At 40.2% G+C, this 24664-nt stretch overlaps 1 protein-coding gene across 2 annotated transcripts in view; it reads right to left on the bottom strand.

The window, feature by feature from the left end:
- Positions 1-24664, bottom strand: part of ABHD2 (abhydrolase domain containing 2, acylglycerol lipase) — a 30685-nt gene that overhangs the window by 5468 nt on the left and 553 nt on the right. For both annotated transcript variants that reach the window (XM_020781713.3, XM_020781714.3), the window contains exons 2-10: positions 17888-17973; positions 16772-16976; positions 8132-8307; positions 6752-6919; positions 4996-5179; positions 4737-4829; positions 2841-2951; positions 1159-1228; positions 153-237 (exon numbers count right to left, since the gene is read on the bottom strand). In XM_020781713.3, coding sequence (XP_020637372.1) covers positions 153-237; positions 1159-1228; positions 2841-2951; positions 4737-4829; positions 4996-5179; positions 6752-6919; positions 8132-8307; positions 16772-16953 — 1069 coding nt within the window. In that variant the 5' untranslated portion in view covers positions 16954-16976; positions 17888-17973. The remainder of the gene's footprint in view (positions 1-152; positions 238-1158; positions 1229-2840; positions 2952-4736; positions 4830-4995; positions 5180-6751; positions 6920-8131; positions 8308-16771; positions 16977-17887; positions 17974-24664) is intronic.

Genomic DNA, 24664 nt, shown 5'->3' with positions numbered 1-24664 from the left:
AAACACTATGTTCAGGCTAATGCAATCATTTGTGCCTTACAGTGTATTTGGGATTCAGAATGATCTTTCAGTATAGCCAGTAGATGTGCGTTTTCCCCATAATACTGTCAGGTTCAGAAGGAAAAGCCTGTTTACTGAGGACTTCAGCTCACCTGAAAGGGCTTTTGGAATAGATAAGAGACTATCATGAACCAGAGGGTCATCAGCAGCATTAACTAGCAGGAGGGGAACACAGATCTGCAGAGACAGAAAAAGAAGAGCACCACGTGTGATTTTCAGACAATAGAACCAGCTGCTACCCTGTTTCCCCGAAAATAAGACCAAACATGAAAATTAGCCCTAGTATGATTTTTCAGGATGCTCATAATATAAGCCCTACCCCCAAAATAAGCCCCAGTTAAGTGAAATCCCGCCCTCCATTATTGTGCAGCATTGTGCAGCAATCAGAAGATGACATGACTGCATTTGAATAAATGTAGATTGTTGTACATGAAAAAAAATCATCCCCCGAAAATAAGCCCTAATGCGTTTTTGGAGCAAAAATTAATATACGACCCTGTCTTATTTTCAGGAAAACACGGTACATTTATTGGGCTACCAAAGTACTGTATTTTCAAAAGGATGAAACACACGCTTTTTTGAGCCCCAGAGAATTTCTCATCAGTCCTGGGGAAGCCAAACGTATAAAGCTTGGGAAGAGGACCGGGAGAGGAGTGGGAAAATTCAAAAGTCAACCTGGCCAGACATCACAGCCTTGAGAGCTGCAGTTATTAAAGGAAGACAGGCAAGATGAGACTTGAGATATTGCAAGGCTGCATCTCAAAGGACTTAATCAATAGGTCGCCAAACAACATCCCTGATGATACCAGCTGGCTCAGTTTTCTGACTCAAACAATCACTGAGCCATATGTGCTCCAAAAAATAATCTATATCCCAAATCTATTTATGTTCTCAGGGCAGTTGACAAAGCTGTACATTTAACTATACACCCTTACCCATGTTTCAAAACTTATTCTTACTTGTGCTGAGCTGGTTTTCACTCCATCCCATATCTAATACATACACGCACATACAAACACCGCATGCCAGGGTAAAAGTATATGGCTTTCAATTCCAACAAAAAGAAAAACAACAGAGCAATATTCATGTGTAACTTACTCTGTGCAAGTAGTGCAGACAGCTCTCCTTCTCATAGTATTCCTTTAAGGAGTTGTAGCCATGGAATTTTCTAAGGTAGGACAAGAAACATTCAAGAGATTTTCTTGCTACTGTATCCCTTGCTAATTTCTTCTAATTCGACATAAAAAACTAGAAGAATTCCCCCAACCAAACACAAATTAACTTGATCTCTACACACCGTACACCCCCTGAGGTCTGTTTAGGTTTTACAAGGGCAAAGTTAGACAAACTCTGTTACTAGAACCTCCCCCTTCAGATACAATAGACTAATTCTCCCATCTGAAAATGCAGAGTGACTTTCCCCTCCAGTCAGATTTCGGTTTTAACCAACAAGAACTGTCTAACATGGGCCCAATTTGCAGGGCTCCTCATACTGCCGGTTCTCCTACTAATCATGGTTAAACAGACAGATGCAAGCAAAAATAAGCACGGAGGCAGATGCTCATAGGGGTTTTGGCAACTCCTATTTCACCTACTGGGAATCCAAGTTCTACACAGGAAAAACACGAGGCAGCAAATACAGGGATTCCTCTGGGAACGGGCGGATCTGCTGCCATAAAGCTTTATGTACAGGAGAAACAATTTCCTAGCCAAGGAAATGTTTTCACTAGTTTCTACTGAAGACTACTGAAAGGTATATTTCTCTGCGGGAAAACCTACCCAAGAAACTCCAAGACAGATGTTCAGCTATATAACACAACGTGTAGAAAGTGGTAAGCATTGACAAGACAGTCAAACATTCTTTTTAAAAAGATGCAACACAGAGGGGGTATCTGCAGCTGTCAGAATAAGAGAGGGGGAAAGCTCTCTGGTCCATGGGGTCACGAAGAGTTGGACATGACTAAACAACTGAACAAACAAACAAACAAAAGCTCTCCATCTGTACTTGAATACACAGTACGGAAAGATATGTTGCTAAACCTACAAATCTGAAATATTGCAGGTATACAATATTTCCCATCTGAACCCTCAATGAAAATGCTTAAACAGTCCAGCCTTGGAGAATATGAGGTATTCTAACAGAATGACACTCTTGGTGCTAATATGATACTTGCACCAGATAGCTCTTCCACTGTTCAAAGTGCACCACTCAACAAGAGTAATGATGGGAGGATGCTGAGCAAAATTCCAGGTTCTTACATAAGACAAAGATTTCTAGTGAAGGCTGAAGACTGATCTGACAGAAATATAGTACAAGCTCAACTACACAGTCAGATTCTGATCAGGCAACACTCCAAATTCTCACTCCTACAAATGTACTAGATACTGCTGTTGTTCTGTGCTGTCAAGTTGCTTCTGACTTGTAACGGCCCTATGAATAAGCCATGCCCAATATGTCCTCCTCAACTGCCCTGCTCAGCATGCTAACTGTATAAAAAGCCAGCTCATAGTAAACCAAATTTCTAAACAAGAAGCCGAGTAAAGAATGGTTGGGAGTTATATGTGCAATTTTATTCAGAACAGCCTTCATGTCAAAAAGATGGAATCGTTAATACAGCAGCCTTCCTCAACGTGGCTTCCTCCATATGTTTTACTAATCTCATTATCGGCTCTGTGGGCTGGGGATGATGAGAATCATGGTCCAAAACACCCAGAGTGTGTTGGGCTGGGCAAAGCCTGCAATATATGAGGGGATGTTGCCAAGCTGCTTCCTAGCATACCTCATGATGTTGTCATCAATCTGCATGAGTGATGTCGCAGTGTGAAGTCTGTTCAAGTCTGTATCTGCCAAACATTGAGGCTTTTTGGAGTTCTCAGTGAACAAAGCTTGCCTGAAATACAATAGAAAGTAGCAGCAGTTTAGGCAAACCAAGCAGGGGTCCTACTCTGAAGTTGCTACAGAAATGTACACCCTGAGGTCTGTTTAGGTGGAGAAGTCTCATAATCCATGTCAACATGTCTATTTTGTGTCACAATGCTCCCACCCCGATGCTTAGTGACTTATACTGAGCCAGAAATGTCAAGCCAAGTTTTTTCAAAATTAGATGGGCAGGATCAGCTCTAGTGTCTTGGAAGGGCAGGATGTAATTTTAAAAACAAATAGTGAGAAAGACCCAAAACTGGTTAATTCTGGTTCGGTCACACCTGATATAGTTGAAACTGCATCTGGAGAGAGTTCAGACATGGGAAATTGTGGAGTGCCACAAAGTGAAAGTTGCAGGAATCTAACTGCTTCTGAAAAGGCACACCGTTTCGTGGTGGTGAGGACTTCCATCGAAGCCAGTTAAGAGCAAATGTTTCACAGGTCACAATAGCCACAGATTATTTTGCAAAGAACCTTTTTGCAGTCAGAACTCTTAATCTGGCAGTGTCAAGCTAGAGCAGTGATGGTAAACCTTTTTTGGGCCCAAATGCTCAAGCTGAAAAACAAACAAAAAACAACAACCCAGCAGATGGCGGGCCACAGCGGCGGAAAGGGGAATCCTGGGCAGGGAAGTGCCTCGAGACCCCACTCCAGATCCACCACCAGCACCAGCTGCTCTGGATCCTGGCCCACCGCCTGTTGAAGTGCCAGCACCGTGGCTGCACCTGCCTCTGCAGGTTTGGCTGCTTGGGCGGGGGGGGGGGGGGAGGTAGCGATCTGGCGACTTATGGCTCCGGTGCCCGCAGAAAGGGCTCTGCATGCCAGCTGTGGCACGCGTGCCATAGGTTCGCCATCGCTGACCTTGAGCTATGAATGGCCTCAGTGACCAAGCCAATAATTGGGGATATAGCTATTTCTCCATCTGGCTGTGTTCAAATTATAGAAGTGCAAAGACACTGGCTCATAAGACACTTGGAATGGTTATCTCAGCATATGCCATTCACTGGGGACATCTGCCACAAGATATGTGAGATCCAGGAGGGGATGCCCAGTGGCCAGAACAACAGTATCAGAGTGGCAGGTGGTAGACCCTGTGCCACGTCTGCCAAATGGCAGTGGTAGAGAAGGGAGTATGGGGGACAGTGTGGTCCAGGGAACTGCCTTCAACATAAAGGATGCATTCATTATGGAGACAAAATGTTTGGGGTGATTAAACAAGCTGTCTTTCATCCCTACCAAAAGCTGCACACATTTGCAACCAAGAGTCCTTTTAACGGGGAAATTAAAATATTTTAAGTAAGCTGTCAAAATATTTAGTTTTCTGGGATGAACTAGGCAAGTTTCACAGCCTATACCGAAGAGTCTCTTTGTGCCACAGAGTTGTTGTTTTCCCTGGTAGTTTGGACAGAAGGCAATGCAGGAATAAGCCCTTAACTGCTGTTAAGAGGGAGTGTGGAAAAAGAGAGAGCAAAACACAGATCATATTGTTGCACTCCATTTTTCAGATTCTAGGCACGGCACGACTCTCATGTGCTTTAGAAAGCAAGGGTAACATCAGATACATCAGAATATTTCTTTAGTAGCTGCCCACCCAAAAGGAACTGAACGGGTTTCAATGGTAACTGACTTAATGGTGAGGCCAGGTTGGGTAGAAAGGTTTGCAGCCTGCCTGTTTTGGTAAGGACAGTTTATAACAGTGCCTGTGACTGCCTGATGATGGAGCTCACTGGAAGTATAAGACAAACTGCAGTACCTGTGAGACAAGATTATTTTCTTCAAATTGTCTGCCATGAGAAAGTTGTAAAATCTTCGGCACTGATCCCACTGCATAAAGGTTTCCTGTGCCCTAAATATAATTGGAATGAAGAGGGCATCAATTAAAGCAATCAACATGTGGTAATGAAAATAAGGGAATTATTTAAATAGATGGCAGCTTTTCCATAAATTCATTTGGACTTCAGGGGAGATCAAACACTGCTTCGCCAAAGGCCCGAGGGCGATGGGAGGCTTACCTTAACGCGCTGTACCCTTGACACACGCTCACACAGCACAACACAGAGTCCTGGTTAGACTGGTTCTCCCCCAGGTATTTGCATACTATATTCCCACCAAGACTGAAGCCCACCACAACCAGCTTGGTCTGGGGGTAGGTCTTCTTGATGTAGTTAACCATGGCTCCAAATTCCCAGGTGCAACCTGTGGGCAATGAAAAGACCAAGGAAGTTTTAAATCACTGCTTCATTTAAAACTCTGCAAGTTTTCCCCATAATTTTTTTTTAAAAAAACAGCATTTCTAATAAGGGAAGACCTTTGGGGAAAAAAATATCATTACCACAGAATCGTTCATTGATGCAGGTCTAGCGTGGTAACGGAGACATTCCAAAAGACAATACAGATGGAAGATAAGCCCTCAAGGGGAGACAGAATTAATAGCAAACCTGATGTATATACAGTTGCCGAGAACATTTGAACAGGACCCCAGCAGCTGGACACATTTGCATCATTTTAAGTAGTAGATCAAAGACAGTCTTTTAAAATGCCTCTGTCTCTGTTCTCTAGGCACCGGGCCCAAACCAAAAGTTGCAACTAAAAATATCTACATGCTGTCACTTCATCAAACTCATTACAGGAAGAGGATGCCATCTCCATGAGAAGAAAATGCAGCTGTTATGGTCAGGCCAGATGTTTGGTGAGGGTGCTACATTCATGGCAACATCCTCAGGAAGGACAGAATGTTCTCCTCGAGAGATGTGCCATAGCTTGGTATTAGGGAATGAAGCACTTCAGAAAAGAGAACAGATGCACAGCAAATACATTTTAGGAGACAAGTACATTTTGTTGTCATGTTCGCAAACGTTTTGTAATCCTTGTTTACCGACTTGAGTCACAAAGATTGCCAACTACCACAAAAAGGAGGGATAGTGAAGTGCCTTTCAGTGGCGCTTTGGGTTGTTTAACCGTAAGAATTATCTCCTCAGGGCTGCGACTGAGTGTAGTGATTTTATAAAAATCAGGTTGAAGGCCTTGCCCTGGAGGCATGAGATTCTTATCACAAACAATCAGGAATAAATAGTGGAAGAGTCAACAGGCCTTCATCAGCAAAACAGTTCACCATTCCTCCAACGCTAAGAGAGCTCAGCTTGGTGCTCAGCTGTTTGCCCAAGAGGCTACAACCATCTTGACAGCTGTGTATGATTCACTTTTCAGGCACTGTAATCTAAGTAAACTAAAGATAAAAATGCCATAGGCTCTACCAGCCAGCTTGTGTAGCAGGGTGGGTGTGCACTTAATAAATGCATCCTGTAGGAGGAAAGGTGTTCTAATGCTCTTTTCTTCAGATCCTCATCTTCATCTAATGGATGGCAACATGGTGGTGAGAGGAGAACGGCTTCACTTCATCAGGCCAGCCATTGCTCTTGAGCAACTGGCAAGCAAAGAATATTTTATACTGCAGAGTGACTTTTTAAGAATCAACATTTGCAGGAAAGGTTGCCATGGATTTAGCCTAAGCAATGGCTTCTGTGCCAGCCACCGAGTCCTGCTTCGAAAGACTCATCAGCTTTTAAAAAGAAAATCAAATAAGTCATCCTGCTTGGTGAGATCAACAGGTAGGGACAGTGTCTAATCACAGCCTGTGGCCACTAGTTTCAGGTGTCAGTAAACAAGACACTTGGAGCCAAATTTAGCCTGTGCCTGACACGAGGGTGCTTTTTCCAACCACAAACTAATTCCTAAAGGGCGATATGGAAGAGCAAACAATACATTTACCGTAAGTGAACATGCGTGGCGAAGTCAACTCAATGTTTGGCAGGGCCCCAAGGTGGTTTAACACAGCACATCGATAACCGTTCTTCTGGGCATAGTCCACAAAGGTGCGGATATACTGCTTCTCACTGTGATTGGCTATTCCAGGACAAATTACCATAGTGATGTCTTCTGTATGATTAAAAAAGGAGTGGAAAAGGGAGCATAAGAGGAAGCAAAAGAATGCACTAAACTATGTAAGGTGAATTTCATATTACTCAGCATTAGTCTACGAGGAGAATAAGCATGTTATTTCAGAACAATAATTTAGATACTCCATTTCCTGCTCAGTATATGGCCAAGTGCTATGCTATTTATTTTATCAAAGGAACCCACGATACATCCTATACAATCTGAGAGTTATAGCCAGTAAAACATTTCTGTAGTCCACTGAACAGTGGCATAATCAACTTTCAAGAGCAAGACCAGTTACTGGACAGATATACAATATGTTCTGTCATGTATGTAACTGAATCAAAGAAAGTAGATTTTATCCGCTTTTTTTTCATCCTTTTTCCCTGTTATTATTGAATCATTGTCTATCAAACATCTATGAATGAGGGCAGTCATTTATAGAGTTGTCTTAAGTCAAAGCTGACTTGACAGCTCATGACAACAAAGGAATTTTTGTCTTGGTGCACTCCCTACATTTTTAAAGGGGGGTGGGAACAATTCGTAACTGGAGTTGCAAACTATTTCAGTCAGTGGGTTAATGGCAAATGGGCTATATTTGAAAATGGAAATTCAAAACATTCTTCATAGTACTGAAAATTTGCTGAAGCAACAGTTCCATGGGCTTGGCCTCCTAAAGGACAATATCCAGTATTATAATGAGTGAATCCCTATATTCTGATAAATGTTAACAACCATTACTCCCCCCACAAAAGATTCTAGATATAATAAAGCCCTTATGCATGAGGGGGAAATCCTATACCTGGAAGAGCCTTTGAGACTTTAATCCTAAGCATTATGTTCTTTATAGCTCACAGAAATAACTCCTTTGTACCCATTACCTTAACTAGAAATTCAGGCCATAAATCACGGCATCTTATGAGGTCTATGTGAAAAAAATCTATGTGGTGGTACCTGACTCATAACGGCACTAGTTTTAAATGCTGAAAAGCCAAACACAAAATAGAAGGCTCAAATATAGCCCAGACTTCTGAAGTGGGTGTTAACTTGGTATGCCCAGTAATGGAAAGTAGCAATACAGTCTCCCGAAACATCGGTCTCAATGATCCTTAGGGTTCCTTCCAGCTCTGCCATTCTAAGATTATTATTATTATCTATTTAAACAAGCTTCTCAGTCAATAAGCTATGGACTAACAGATCTTGTTATCTAACCTCTAATGCAATTTTCAGCCAACGGTTCGAAGAGGTCAAAAGTTGCTGTTGCACCATCTGACATTGTGAGGTACTTGCGGAGTCCATAAGGATGTGGCGATCTTACTCTCCCCATCTTCCCATAAAGAGCTGTCTGGATGTGACCACTTTTACCCCAGATCAGAGGTGGAATGTACCTAGAGAGAAAACAAGTAAATGTATTTTATTTGCTTTACAACAACAGCTCTCACATTAGAAACAAGGGTACTGCATTCCAGGTCATGACAGCCAAAATGTTTGCCAGATCTGCCCAGTCTATAAAAACTATTACATGCCATCAAGGTGACTCTGATATCTGGTGACCTTTCCAGGGTTTCGTAGGTGGAAAACACTGATAGGCTGTTTACCATCCCCTCCTTCTTGCAGTACTCTGGGATCATGCAACTTGTTTGAGGCTACATGGTGGCTGGCAGAGCACACAATCACATTAATTTCACACACCCCAGGTAACTCCAGCTATCCCTTCTCCTAGAAGACGAAACTAGGATTCAAGTTCTCAGCTCCATAACCGGAAGTTGCAACTGACTGACCTAAACCAGCTCCTGGCTCCTGCCTAGTATGTATGGGGGGAAAAAGCCCCCCTGTTCAGTAAATGCCATAGGACAGGAGATTATCCAGTGGTGCCTCGTGAGACGAGCGCCCCGTTTAATGACGAAACCGGATTACAATGAACTTTTTGCGATCGCAAAAGTGATCGCTTTACGATGGTTTCAATGGGGGAATTTCGCTTTGCGATGATCAGTTCCCTGCTTCGAGAACCAATTCTCGCAAAACAACGATTTTAAAACAGCTGATCGGCAGTTTCAAAATGGCCGGCGGTTTAAAAAACTGGCTCCCTGCTCTTTTCTGGGACGGATTCCTCGCTGCACAGGCAGCGAAAATGGCCACACTATGGAGGATTTTCGCTGGACGGTTAGTTTCAAGCCCATAGGAACACATTAATCGGGTTTTAATATTTTTCTATGGGCTTTTAAATTTCGCATTATGACATTTTTGTTCTACAGTGATTTCGCTGGAACTAATTAACGTCGTAATGCAAGGCACCGCTGTAGTTAGGGATCACCACCCTGCTGAGGTGGTATCAGGTATGATAAAAATGTTATACAGTTCAGAATGTTCTGAACTGTAATCTGAACTGTTTTCTTTCATTGAAGGAACATCCATCTGTACCACACTTAGCAGGAGACTGGCATGGCCTGATGGCAAAACAGACTGACTTTTATGTCACACTTCCTGATGTACCGAACAGGCAAATTTCAAGAGCAAGAAAGAATCAGGGAGAAAACAAGGAGAACGGCTTTATCGACTTTATCTGAGCTCCTAGAAACATCAAGTTGCCAAACAGAAAGGTGTTTTTTTACGGCACATCAAGGAAGCTATCTCCTGGCCAGGCCACTCTTCTGCCAAAACAAAGATCACAAGAACTTTATAAAGGTGGAAAAACATGTTTCGGGAGATGACAGCCTGGCATATTTCTCGTTAAACAGAGCAATCAAATGTGACCTTGAGGAGCTTGCCAGAAGGACAGCTCTTAACATAAAAGTACAATGTCAAATTAAAGGCTTCCCATGGTGATGAAACACTGTGAAGCGAGATACAAATTAACCTACTTTTGCCACTACAGTGGACCCTTGACTTACAGACGGCTTGACTTACAGACTTTTTGAGTTACAGACTTCTCTGGCCGCAAAATTTAGGTTTGACTTGCAGACTGAGATTTGACTTACAGACCAGAAAAAAACCAAAATGGAACAAAAACGGCCTGTTACGGGATTAATCGGTTTTCAATGCACTGTAGCTCAATGGAGACTTGACTTACAGACTTTTTGACTTGAGAACCGCCTTCCAATACGGATTAAGTTCTCAAGTCAAGACCCCACTGTATACTGTTTCTAGGACTGATCCCTGATCATTAAAATACACAAATGCGCATATATGACACATTTAATCAACTGACCAGTTGAGAAACAGTTAATTATTTTAACACGTAATTAGCTCAGAAAGGACTGTGTTAATTATAAGGAGCATTGAGGTTCTAGGATACTTCAGAACTGAGTATTCCTGAGTATACTGCTCCTTGCATCATACTGAGAAAGAGAAAAAAGTGCAATGGTTCCAGTGGCATTCCTGACTCCTGATTACTTGTAGTCTATGCATGCCTCATTCATGATTATCCCTGAATTCTCCTGGTAGTTACTCATGCACAGAGATAAGGTACAGGGCAAGTAGGATAAGACAGTCTATGTGGTTTAATGGAGAAAGACAACAGAAGGTAGCCTTCTCCATGAACATGATAACTCGCCCAGAGTCGACTTTGTCTAAAAGGGCGGGATAGAAATATAATAAATAAATAAAATAAAACTCATTCTTATTTGCCCAGGGAGGGCTGTGGATCAGAAGATGTCAAGGAGAACAGTTTCCTTCAGGGCAGGGCAGTTTGCTTATCTCTAATTTCTCGTACCTGTAACTGGCAGGTCATACTGAATCACATAATAATCTTGTTATAAATGATTCATAAGCAAGCAAACAAACTGACTAAAACCTGTTAAACAATATCATTTGGAAAGAATGTACAGTAGGTATGCAAACCAAAGAGTTAAACTGAAGAGGGGCCTAATTCTAAAACTAAGGATCTGGCTGGGAGATGCACATAGACTCCAGTTCCTGTATCCTTATGCAATTTAGCTTAAATTACAGAGAACAGGGCATTTCATGGAATCTTTAGAAGTAATCAAATATCAACCAGTCAACTGGATTGTACTGTAATTCTATCCTATTCACTTGTAGACACACTCATGTATCTTTCATATCCTGCACAGTGTTTGGTGCTGCCATTAGAATTATTCATAAAGAGGCACCGAGATTACCTAATCAGGCATTAAACAACAAAACCTGAGACAAACATTTTCTGGATATGCTGACTGTGTCCTTTTTAGCTCCAAAATGTGTTTTTAACTTAGTCATGGTAGACTGGAGTCTAGAGTAGGTACAGAAATAGCTTGGCTTCATCTTTCAACACTGATGCAAATAAAACACTATTCATAATACAGATGAAATAAGCAAGGCACAGCCCTCTGGCTTTGCTTTATATGCAAAACATTTCTTGTTCTACTAAACAGAACTTGTCACAACATCTTCAGATTAATATATATTCGTATTTTAATTTGCTTGTTCTATTACGGGATTATGATATCACCTCCCCATAAAATGTTAAATAAAGCTTTCTTAAGAGATTTCTTATGATGCTGTTTAAAACACTCAGGTTTTTTTAAAAAAAAATTATTTAGGTGATATTATTAAGAACACTTTGTGTCAGTAACTCAACTATTAAAATTTTCCCAAGTTCAGAAGATTGCCAACAGCGGTTATTTCTTGGATAACACTATAGTACCTCCCACATGTTTACCTAGATAAGAAGGAAGTTACATTTATACAGACTAAAAGTGGATAAAAGATAAGATGCAGCAATTAAAGGAACTGAACACAAGTTAAATACTAAGTTAAAGTAGAAGTTGAACAAAACTCTCTCAACAAATCACAAAGGTTATCTGATCCTGCTGGAGTTTCAAACATTTTACATAATCTTTAACAAAATATTTCTTTTTCTTTTTCTAAGCACACATACACACTGCAGGGAAAATATAGCAGGTTCAAAGGAGTTTGTAATTCAAGCAGTTCCATAAAACAAACAATGGTCATGAAGCCAAGCATAATAATTCCCACAAAAGCCTGCACTCTCTTTTGTTTTACGATAATATCCTGAGTTTTTGGTGCTACAACAACTCCCACATAATTCCTGATCTGTGGGTTATGACAAACTTAACAGCTTTGAAAGAAAGGATAAGAGAACAGGCCAATATTAACTGATATATCATTTATTTCTTTAATTAATTTTTATTCTGCCTTTTTCCTTGTGTAGAAACCCAAGGTGGCTCAGTTACAGGTACAATTAAATACTTAATAAACAGCAACATTAAAACAATTAAATATATACCAATATTTTAAAACTGCTAATAAAACCATTTAAAAATATTTAGAAAAAAACAGACTCACATGAGAAGCAAAAAATAAACAGCACCCTGCAGTAAAAGGCAACAAGTTGTTAAAAGGACGGGTTTTTTTTCTGCCACCTGAAGGACAGTAGGAAGTGAGGACAACCTGGCTTTGCAAGAGAGAGTCTTTCACAACCTAGGAGTAACCACTGAAAAGGACCTATGTGTATCCTAAAAATATGTCTGTGAAGGCAAGTAATGTTTCCCTTGAAGATCTTAAAACCTGCGCAGGGTCTCATGAGTGCTCCATAAAGCAGAAGCAATAGCAGGACTGACACATATTTTTAAGTGCAACACAAAGATCCAAATCCTGTTGCATAGTTATGCTAGTGGGACAGACATGGCATAACTTTAGTGCCAAAATGCTACTGAATAATGGTTGAAATCCTGCTGCTTACCTTAGTAAGTTGCAGTAGAGTGGGGATTTGTTAAGTTCTATAAGCCAATTTATGCTAAAGTAAGTCACAGCTGGAATAGTCTCATTTGAGTCATGGAACTTATGAAAGGGCCGACTCACTAAATCTCCACTGATTTAATGGGCCTACTTTAGTGTGGCTTTACCACACTAAGCAACCAGATTTTCACCCACTTGGATTCCTGGTCACATGCCAAACCAATGGAGTGCCATGCAATCAGGAATCTGAATGGGAATCCATTAATTAGCAGCAATCTGCCACTACAGGTTAGACCATTTTCCTTCTGTCAGCACAGCTACACAACAGGATTCTTGCCAAAGCACCCATTCTGGTGTTAAATATTTTCACCAATGGTGTTGTTTACACATTAAATCATAGCGTAAGATTTCTAGACCACAAGAACTTACATTAACTGTTGTTTTTGCTGCAACACAGACTAACACAACTACCCTCTGGTAATAGCCAGGTGTTAACTGTCTCCCACAACAGATGATTCTTGTAGAACTAAAGAGCAAAGAGTTCTTCTCATATTCTTCTCTAAATTACAACAGCAAAGAGCATTGACCTCTGCACTTCCTTTACCAAACAATAATTTAGCAACTCTAAAATACAGTTCCTCTCAGCTTTATGACTGCTCTGCAGCAAGGGTGTGTTTGCGCTCAATGTTTCAGCTGCTCATACTATTGAGGCACAGTAAGTTAACTGCCTCCCATTCGATGCATAGTCCATTCAATACTATCCTGACAGTAGGTCCCAAAACATGTTATTTGCTAACACAGTGCTCTGCCTCCCATCATAATACAGCAATTTCCCAAAAGCAGGAGACAAAAGGCCCATCTATTAAGTCAGAGCTAAGCACAGAAATATTATGCAATATTCCCTATGTTACCTTTGCCAAGGATATTTAAACATTTATAATGCACCACATGTAGAACTCTTACAAAAAGTGGCAATTTTATGATGAATGGTCACAACTGCTGAATGATCTTGTGGTAAGCTGAACAAAACATTCAGATCAGTACAAGCACAATTTAATCAAACATCAGCAAATGTGCTATGCCTGCTGTGTTGTTTCACACGTCTCTTCAAAGTCCGGTGGTGTACATGCTAAATTTGTAAGAACAAGGAGAACAGTGTGAACTGTAGAGATCAAACTAGAAGCATGTGAAATCTCTTAAGCCCCACTAAGATCCTTGGAATTCCTTGAGGAAAACAGCAATTAAAATTCCTTGCATTTTGCACTAAGTTCAGCTAATTTGCAGCCTAATCTTACGCATGTTTACTCAGGAAGAAGTTGTTCTTTGTTCAGAATTTACTCCCAAGCAGTATGCCTACTTTTAAACAGTATGCCTTTTAAAACTCACATTTCTTATTCTAAAGTATTGTGTGCCCTCAATTGTATTTCTATTGGGAAGAAAGTCCTCTGAAGGTCTAAGTGGACGGGGCAGGGTTGCACTGAAGGTAATGATTTTCCAAGAATCTTGGTCCCAAATAGTTTATGGATTTTCAAAAGGACAGTCTGCATTCTGAATTGGATTCAGAAACAAACAAGGAGCCAATGAAACTAATGAAGTGGTGAAGTCATGTTACTTCCACTTAACATTCAATGCAATTATTAGCACCATTTGAGGCTTCTGAACACTACAAAGGTGCCTAGTTAAGAACTGCTTAATCACCCGAATCCAAATAAACAAAAGTCCTGGAGTGGCCAGAAGTGCTTTAGCCAATAAACTAGATGAGGAGCCACCCAGAAAGGTGGTATGATCAAACAGACGGCATCTACATGCTCTGCATCCACGACTTGACCGACACTAGCCTTAAATAGGATGTTAGAGAGCTCCTGGAGGCCTGCTGTGACTTGTTCACTAAAGCAGTTCAAGGACAAAATTGTTTACAGCCACAGCAACCTGGACACTGCTAGGGCTTCAGTGCCTGCAGATGCACCTGAGGCAACATCAAATCAGAGGTTGCTGAATAAGGGTGTGGACAGGACACCTGAAGAGGTGTAGCCTGCTTTGTGTCTCCTTGCGCTTCCTGAGTCATAACCTTGACTGGCTGGCTGGGACAGAGAAGCTATAGATGTTTTCCCCACTCCCAAAAAAAGAGAAAACATCAGTATGGTGACTATGCGGGAGCAGGCTTTGTGGATGAGGAAGAGTATTCTAACTACCGGCCGGCTGCAAATATTATTCTCTTTGAGATTAAGGGGCAAAGGTGTTCAGCTGCCAAGCAATTTTACATACTCCTGCAAGATCTTGACAATAGTCAGTTTTATTCTGGCTTCCGGCCCAGCACTGAAACAACTTTCATTACCCTGACAAACGATCTATGCCAGGATAAAGACAATAGGAGTGTTCCAGTTAATTACCCCAGACATCTCAGCAACCTTCAGTACTATGAACCATGAAATCCATCAAGACATACTCAGAGCAGGAATGGAGGACATGTCCTGCTTGTTCCTATCTGGATTAAAAATGTGATCCTAGCAAATTATTGTTCCACTCCATGTCAAATGTCTTACAGCATGATATTTTATCATACAGCTATTCTGCAGCCTCCCATGGACTAAGACAGTTTAGCCAAATATATCTTTCGAAACATCCTCTTTGGTTTATTCCTTGTATGCAGGACTTCTGAAAACTATTCACAAATTGAAGATGGTTTAGAATATATAAAATAGCCTTATATCTAATAACTTACCAATATCAGAACAGGTATAGTGCCCTTTAGCCTGTTTCTAGGCACAATTCAGAATGTTGGCTTTCAGTCTGTGAGTCTCCCAAATGGCTTGAGGTCAGTTTACCTTAATGACTGCTTTCTAACATAAGAACTCAGCTGAATGTCCTGCTTGTCACACTATCTCCAAAGTCAATGTGCATACGTCTGGAAAGGTCATGCGTAGCACTGACCTGGCAGTTATTCTTAATCTGCTTTTCTGCTCACCGGTTTTAGTGGTTTAGTTATTAAACAGTTATCTAGTCATACATATACAGCAATGAATGGCCCCAACATAATTTTTGAAGAACTGAGGTAGAAGAGCACATAAGTTTTCAAGCCAACAATTTTGCCCACCAGGCAGGAGCCAAAACAGTTTGACATGTGGTTGATTTCTGCACCTTTGAACTGCCATATACCCATACCAGTAAGTTGTTTAACACATTAATGCCTGGGAATCCTATAAACATTCTTTTCTAGCATTAAGTAGATTTCAATAATCGCATGGGTCATTTATAAAGTTATGTAAGCACCCATGTGGTTTCAACATGACTTCCTGATCTAAACAACTGGATGAAGATGGGTACAGCACTATCAACTATACTTGCAAGTAAACAAACCTGGCCTATTACCACAAAGCAGCTTCAACTTAAGACAAGGGAATCAGCAGTGCTATTTTAAGAAGATCCCAGCATTTTCTGATCCTAGCTGGAAATATAGTTTGCCTGTTCCATATGCAGGAGACAAAACAAAGAAAACCCATCACCTTCATGCCCTGCTTGTTGGCACCCAGCAACGTACGTTTGACTATTAGTTGAAACAGAAAAGTGAATAGAGGGATCTTATACCCTGTTTCCCTGAAAATAAGACCTAGTATGGTTTTTCAGGATGTTTGTAATATAAGCCATACCCCAAAAATAAGCCCTAGTTGAGTGAAACCCCCGCCCTCACCCTTGTGCAGCAATCAGAAGAAGATGACAGGACTGTATTTGAATCAATGTAGATTGCTATACATGAAAATATAAGACATCGCCTGAAAATAAGCCCTAATGTGTTTTTTGGAGCAAAAATTAATATAAGACCCTGTCTTATTTTCGGGGAAACAGGGTAGTTCAGTCTAAAAGCACGCTACTTAGGGCCTTTCAACACATCACACTGCTAACCCAGTCTGGCTCCTGAATGTGAACCAGATGCAGACCAGCATCTATAACCAAAATACTGCATATGCTTCTGAAGATTAGTGGTTCAACTTTTTTTTTGTTCTTAATGTCTAACTTAAAACTGCTGCTTTCCATTACACTGCTAATAAAAAGCCTGTCTCACACATTTCTCTGGTTTCTAAATATGGTACCTCATTCTATGTGGGTGGTTGGATTTGAACACAAGGAAAGAGTTTAATATGATTGGTGACTACTCACTCTTTGGTTAGAAGAGGGCATGACTTAATTAGGAAACGGGACAAAGGGGTGTCTTGGTATATGAGGTCAGGAGGGGCAGTTGGGCTCTTCAGATTCAGGCAGCGGACAATAATGTACAGAACAGCAGCTACAGCAGCCAACTTCACCCCATCAAACACTGCCGGCAGTTCAGGGGTATCCATTATTAAGGGATTAGTCTTGGAATCTGAAGAAGAAAAGGAAAACTTAGAAAACCATTTTCAGCAATCAAAATATACTTGCAAAGCAACGCAACAACCTTTTGCTAAGCAAAGTATCAGAAATGCTTTCAAATGAAAGTACCATTCATAAAGAGGCCAACCCAGGGGAGGCTCATATGGTACATATTCAGTTAAGCTTCAGAACTGTGTCTACATGCCTGAGAAATCTCTAGGTTCTACGGAACATTTCAGACAAAGCAGAGGGAATGTTCCTAGCAGACAGCTTACTGTTTTATCCTTACATGAGCAATTAGAGAAAATACGCTCCAGACACTTCTGCCCCACAGTCTGATGGCTCCAAGAGCACTGCACATCGTTCGACATTTCATGCTTTATAAAACAGTGAAAAGGATTTCATCCATGCCAAACATTTTCCTGTTTGAATGTGGTCAGATGTTGCATCAGTGCTATCAGGGTCACCAAGCTGAAGGAAACCACGAATGATCCTTGGGTCTAGTCTAAATAATATCAAGTAGCTTGCTTTGAGATATAAGAATACCAGCCAGGTCCAGCTGACAGGAGATACTGAATTAGGGAAGAGTAGAACCAAATATACAACAAGCTATCAAGATCCACCTTCAAAATTCATAAAGTGGATTTTATCATTTTGTTTGTGTTACTTTTGCAAATGAAATTTCTTTCAATTTTCACACAATATACTGTATGATTTTAAGGAAAGGCCTGTGAAGCATACAGAAGACAAGTACATAGGGGATTTCTTCATAGCTTCGACTTTGTCTTGTTCTGTGTTTAAGGAGAAAAAAACACCAAAACAACAGTACTCTGCCAGCTGGACTGAGCTACAACAGTTTGAAGGATGTTCAGGGTCATTCTTGACAATTCCCAAACACATGCATTCAAAACAGATAAAACTTACCTGTGGTTTTGTGGTGTGCTCCTAATTCTTAGATACAGGAAATCAGGAATCTTCTAAGTAAATCTGTGGTCCAAGTCAAAGGTAGCCTATAAAACACAAATGACCCACGTAATCAATTTATGGACAATTGTAATAGTTCAACAATGCATGTCACAATACAGGTATCACTGACAGAACAAAAGCCATCTGTGATACAAGAGGGCAGCCCCCTTAAGCATACTTGACATAAATCAACTATAAAGGATACTTGAAGTTGCACCCACACAAATGCTGTCTCCATGGAGAGAGGCATTTGTGTACAGCAACTAGTTCATGTACACTTCTGTGACTATTATGCGTTGCCTCCAAGAACAAGCTTGATGACAGTTTGTACCAGAAAAGTACAGAAATCTGAATGGTAACAGATATTCCATAGAGGCAGCAAATTCTTCTTTACATATCCAGCGGCAAGAAAAATCTGACATAATCAGCAATACACGTTTCCATGGAGACAGTTCTATACAATGTTTATAATACATAATTGAACAAAATGTGACGTCTGCCTGTCTCAGATGCAAATAGACTATTCAGAAGAACCTCATATCTACAGTGCCAGAAGCCATTCAAATCATTTCCTTCTTGAAAGCAGAATACTTGTATGTTCAATAGCAGGCTAAACCTGAAGCAGATGTTAAGAACTGACATTTATTGTCCACAAATCTCAATTACCTTAACCTACAACAGCCCTTTTAAATCAGAACATCTATTATGATAGAGTAAGCCACTACATCTGAAAAACCTTCACTGCATATAAGCAGAGGAGGGTCATATAATGCAGTGGTTCTTCATCTTGGGGCCCCCAGATGTTCTTGGACTGTAACTCCCAGAAATCCTGGCCAGCACAGCAAGTGGTGAAGGGTTCTGGGAATTGCAGTTCAAGAACATCTGGGGACCCTAGTTTGAGAACCACTGGTATAATGAATGATATGAGGGAAGAAGAGCCTGTATTCTAAGAGAGTAGGAAACTAGAAACAAATAAGGATGCCAAGTGAAAACTGTTCTTTTTCTCCAAAGGAGAAATACGGTGTTTACTAGGCCTTCCATAACTCCCCAGAAGATATGTTTTCAACAGCACTAACAGTGTTTCCAATAGGCACTGATAAAGCATTAAAATACTGTAAACTTGATTTAACTTGTCTACCAAAGCAGAGAAACATGCCTTGAATTCCCCGTGCTTGCTGTGCAAACAAGTAAATTGTCAGGGTAGACTAGTGCCAAGAAAAACATGGAAGATCTATGAGATATACAGCACAAAACTTAACAAGCAAAACCATGGATAAAGGTAAAGGTTCCCCTTGACATTTAGTCCAATCGTGTCCAACTCTAGGGTGCAGTGCTCATCCCTGTCTCCAAGCCGTAGAGCCAGCGTTTGTCCGTAGACAGTTTCCGTGGTCACATGGCCAGCATGACTAGACACAGAACGCCATTACCTTCCCACCGAGGTGGTACCTATTTATCTACAGTGGACCCTTGACTTACAGACTGCTTGACTTACAGACTTTTTGAGTTACAGACTTCTCTGGCCGCAAAATTTAGGTTTGACTTGCAGACTGAGATTTGACTTACAGACTAGAAAAAAACCAAAATGGAACAAAAACGGCCTGTTACGGGATTAATCGGTTTTCAATGCACTGTAGGTCAATGGAGACTTGACTTACAGACTTTTTGACTTGAGAACCGTCTTCCAATACGGATTAAGTTCTCAAGTCAAGACCCCACTGTACTTAGGTTCTTTCCCTGAAGAATTTACTAATGCTTTCTCCCACTTATATCTCTTTTGGAAACGCTTCTGTTCAATACTGGACAACAGTCAAGTTGGGGAACATCAGCTCAAAAAAGGAACTGACTAAAATGCCAGTATGAGACAAACCTATGCTCAGGCTCCTCCACTTCAAATAGCCCAGAGAGGAATCAGTTCCAGGGAACTGAACTATACCAGAAGAATCTTGGGACCCGTTTAGTATCATACCTCCAAAGCACAACTATGTTCACAAACAAACAACAAAACAAAAAAGCACACACACAAAAAAAAAACAAAAAAAAGGAAGGAGGAAGAAATCTACAACAGCCCATTACAGTTTTAATTAACCCAACTCTTCTTGTAAAATCTGAGGACTCTGACCCAACTTACAACCCCCACCAATTTTTGAAATCTTTGGGACAGAGAGAGAAAGACGAAGATCAGAAAACTGGAATGTGAGGTTGTAGCTGTTCTTTGGCTATCTTTCTAGCAGCAACTTTACTGCTCAAGATGGCACACTATTTATTCTGGAACCATCCCCACCCATATCTGCCAAGGGCACCAAGGTTTAGACATGCAATTCCTTGCAGTATAATTCTTATCTAGCTGCCTCAGCTGCCACATAACAGATTAAATAAATGTGTCTATCTGTACAAGAGCATTTGCATGATAGATTTTATTAATTTTTATTTAAGTGTGGGAGGAGGACATACGAACTTTGCATTTCCAAGTGCTGGATTCTGAGCTGGCAAGATCAGAGGGTCAGTGCTTTTGATGTCTGAGGTATCTACGTTCCTCCTCCTTAATGCTGCCAGGATCGGTTTTTCATGTATATGTGAGAATCAGCCTGGCTGCTCATTGAGTGGTAAAAAAATAAGAAGTTCCCCACAAAGTGTACCATAAACAAAACATTTTAACAAAAAATAAGTATGAATTCCTAAAACAAGATCACTAGATATCACCTTGTGAATACAGCCGAGAATGGAAGAATTCATAGACTAAAAGCAACAAGAGGAATTCTACAGCCCAGTTACAAGGGTTTTTTTTAGGTCTCTTGTATTTTGCTTTAAATCTAACCAGACATCCAAATGCATATTTTTTCTTTGCAAACTGTATTCTGAGTTGCCTGCATATTTTAATGGCATTACTGTAATCACACATCAAAGGTTAGTTTAGCATTCTGCTTTTCTTTGTTGTATCCAACAACATAAAATGGAAGGAGTTGCTAACATTTATCTGCCCTGATAATGTATCAGGAAATGAAATGTATCCAATCCAATCAACAGGCTACATATTAGAACAAAGCAAATGTAACAGTCATATTACAACAAAGCAAATAACCATTGAAGTACAATAAGATGCACAGAAATATTCTTCTTCTACAAAAGTACTAGTTGTGCCTTCCTCTAAAGCTATACAAGTATTCCTACTTGGGCTGTCATCTTGTAGGAAAAAATATCTTTATAAAAAACTTACCTTTAGTATTTAGTGTGCAGTTACACTCAACAAGCTATCTACCTCTAATAGCTTGGGGATACATACTAAGGAGATTTTTTTTTAAAAAAGTTTTAACAGCAGACTTTGTATTACAATATCATAAGCAGCTTTAAAAATCTTGTTTCTAAAGCAGCTTGGATTTTGGCATGGGCTCCTGTTTGAGAAACATGTCCAACACCCCCTTGGTATACAAAGTAGGTGTGTTCTCACTGATGTACATTTCCTTAAGGCAGGTTTGCCTTAAAAATGCTCTTGCCATAAACCTCCTCTGTTCTCAAGCACCATTACTGCAGCCACTTCCTAATGTTGCACAGTCTCTGTGGAGGACTCCCTTCAGGCTTGCAAGATGTACAGTACAATACTTTGTTTTGTGCTCAAACAACAACACGTATCACCCTGAACCAAGAGGCAAAGGGTTCTTAAAATTAGACACATGTTAAGTCTAGGAATTTGTTTTGAGTAAGAGAATATGGCTTCACACTTCTGCCTAGATGTCAACATCTAACTATTGTATATGTTTCACTTCCTGATACATTTTGTTCATCTCATCAGGATAAAATGGGGTGGAGGAATAAATGGGGGTCAAAGAGCCACCCTGAGCTTCTGCATATAGTGCATCCAGGTGTTTTCTCTGACAACCTCTTGGCTAACCTGCATGCGACAGTACCAGATTTTGTTGCAATGATCTAGGCTGCTGCATTTTATATACCATTCTTTTCCGGCTCATGTAACATTAGAAAGTGAGCTCTGGTATACTAATGTTGATTGCTTGAATTGCTCCATAATCCTGCCTACAGGGCAGGAAGTCCAAATACACTACTTCACAATTCAATGCAAAGACTGTCACTTCTTGTAATCTTGGTTAAACATCACAGCACTTTAACTTCTCATTGCTACATCCATAGACCATTTTCCAATGTACTTTATTTGTAAGTGTCATAATAATTTGAATTACACTCTGTAAAAGGAGAAGAAAGCAATGGAAGAATGCTAGAAATCAAACTGAGATAGTTATTTAAGCTTCTTTCTGGAAATGGCATCTTTTCTCCAAAGGGAGGCCCTCTTGATTTTCAACGACTACTTCAAGTGCCTACCAAATCCTGAAGGGATCGGTAATCTCACTAAAACTAGAATGCTATTGCTCGGGGCATTTTATGACACAAAACTCTCTGTCCTCAATCTTTTCCCATTTATTCTTCCGGACAAAATGGCTTCTACATATAGTCAGACTTTAGGACTCTGGAATTTTTTGCACCTACCCCAATCTTGACTTCTAGAACATGCATACATATAAGAGATTTAGAGGATTCAAAAGCTTGCCTTTTGGTATCTTTTTAGAGGAACTTTTATTATTATTTAACCCAGATTTAGTTTCTACATATGGATTGAATGGCTACTTTAAATGTTTTAATTTTATTAAGGCAGACATTTCCTCTTTTTTTTACAGATGCAAGAATGTCATAATGGCACAGTATATTACAATGCAACTAAGAAAAAGAAGATTGATCCTTTACATTGTCACTAGATGTTTTTATATGAATTGGGAAAAACACTGCACAAAGAGAAACAATGAATAACTTATCACATAGAATTTTGAAGTGATCTGAATCATTAAGCGACCAAAGACTAAAGAAAGATGTATACTCATGCTGCTTTAACGAAACAGGTTGGATTCCATACCCATGCTACCTAACCAAACGTGACATTATGACTAGACTTGGTACTTCAGAACCTCCCAAAAGGAAGAAAAGGATGCTGAAACCAAACACTGAGCACTGTCACAGGTCTGGATATATCATGAGCGGCAGGGAAAGAAAAATCCTACCACACGTTAAGGAACACTATCCAGAGACCAAAACATAAGAGTATAGAAGTGCAATTGAAACCAGTTAAATCACAAAGAGACTTGCAAACCCATGCGCTAAACGATGATACCAATCAGAATAGGTAGGGCATATGCCTGAAAGCCAACCTTTCAAAATAGACAAGAGCATTTGTAAAGGATGAAAGAATAGCAGAACAGCTGAAACTGCCAGGCTATTTACAGAGGACAAGATAGGAGTTGGCTCTCCGACTTTAAATGCCATGGATTACACCACTCACTTCAGAGAAAGAGCTCTGAACAATAAACACATTATAATGCTCTTTAAAAGGATCAGATATTTTGCAATTTGAGCCAAGCAGCATTCAATCCATATTTAATGTTGCTTTTACTCCTGAGTGTACCCCTCAATCTCATTACCAGAGCAGAGGATGAATACTGCTTTTATGCCCTTGCTTGTGGACTTCATAAGGCATCTTGCCAGCTACGTAATATTGAAACTGAAGGACTGAAGCTGCTGGACGGAACAGACCTTTAGCTGGATCCAGGAAGGCAAGGTTACAATACCTCTCACAGAAGACAGAGGGGAATTGGCATTCATTGGAAACTGGCATTTAATCTGCCCAACCCTGTTCTGGAAAGAAGCCCATACCACTTGGGCATCTTTCTCAATATGACATGACACAGCTGATCTTAAGAGTGTCTGTGTGTACGTTTTCTACAAGTGCATCATCGGAGAGCAGGATGGTTTCAGCAAGGGTTATTTAATGTTTATATCCTAATGTTCAATTAACCAAAGAAGTGGGATATTAACTATTTAGGAAAAGACTCCTTAATGTTGTCTGTGTGTGTGTCTGTATGAGAATATCAGTCTTTTAATGTGCATACATATTTATGTACATAAGTTTAGATACCAAGCACTTGTAGGTATATGTTGCATATATAAATAAACAATAAGACGCAACACTTCAATCAAGGTTCTTCTGTATCCATTTCAGGAATGCCGTTCATAACTAAAAAAACACATACTTGTAAGAGTGACTAACAAACAGAACTATTTAAGCAAAACATTTCTGTTTCCGCCATCTTTAGCTGCTCTGGTAAAAATATGGTACTTCACAGAATACATATGTTATGTGATATGGTGTGTGCGTATACTCATACGTAATACACAGTATACATGTAATATAAATGCATATGCATGCTTACATACACATAGTTAATAATAACCATTGTGTGCCATCAAGTCAATTCTGACCCTTTTTCAGGGATTTCCAGGTAGAGACTACATAAGATGTGGTTTCCCTTTTTCTGGTGGCGCAGCATTTACACACACATTACAACCACAAAAATGAACTTGGGTGCCCAAAAATACCCACACACGCAAAGATGGATAGCTGCACCTACACACAACGTGCCCCCCACAAAAGAAATCTCAAAAGCCAAACAAAATGGAGCTGGGGAGGCGAAGAAAAGGGGAAAAAACGGCAATGACAAAACTGGAAGAGAGATCTATATCTATAGATAGATGCATATAGATATATTATAAAGATAGATCGAGAGAAAGAAACAGATGTGGGTGTTTTGTTTTTGCAGCAAAAATTAGTACAAGACCCTGTCTTATTTGGGGGGAAACACGGTAAATATGCATATCTATAAATATATATATATAGAGACA

The sequence above is a fragment of the Pogona vitticeps genome, chromosome 12 (genome assembly GCF_051106095.1).
Source record: "Pogona vitticeps strain Pit_001003342236 chromosome 12, PviZW2.1, whole genome shotgun sequence".
NCBI classification, from domain to species: Eukaryota; Metazoa; Chordata; class Lepidosauria; order Squamata; family Agamidae; genus Pogona; species Pogona vitticeps.
This window is presented reverse-complemented; position numbering and strand designations above follow the sequence as displayed.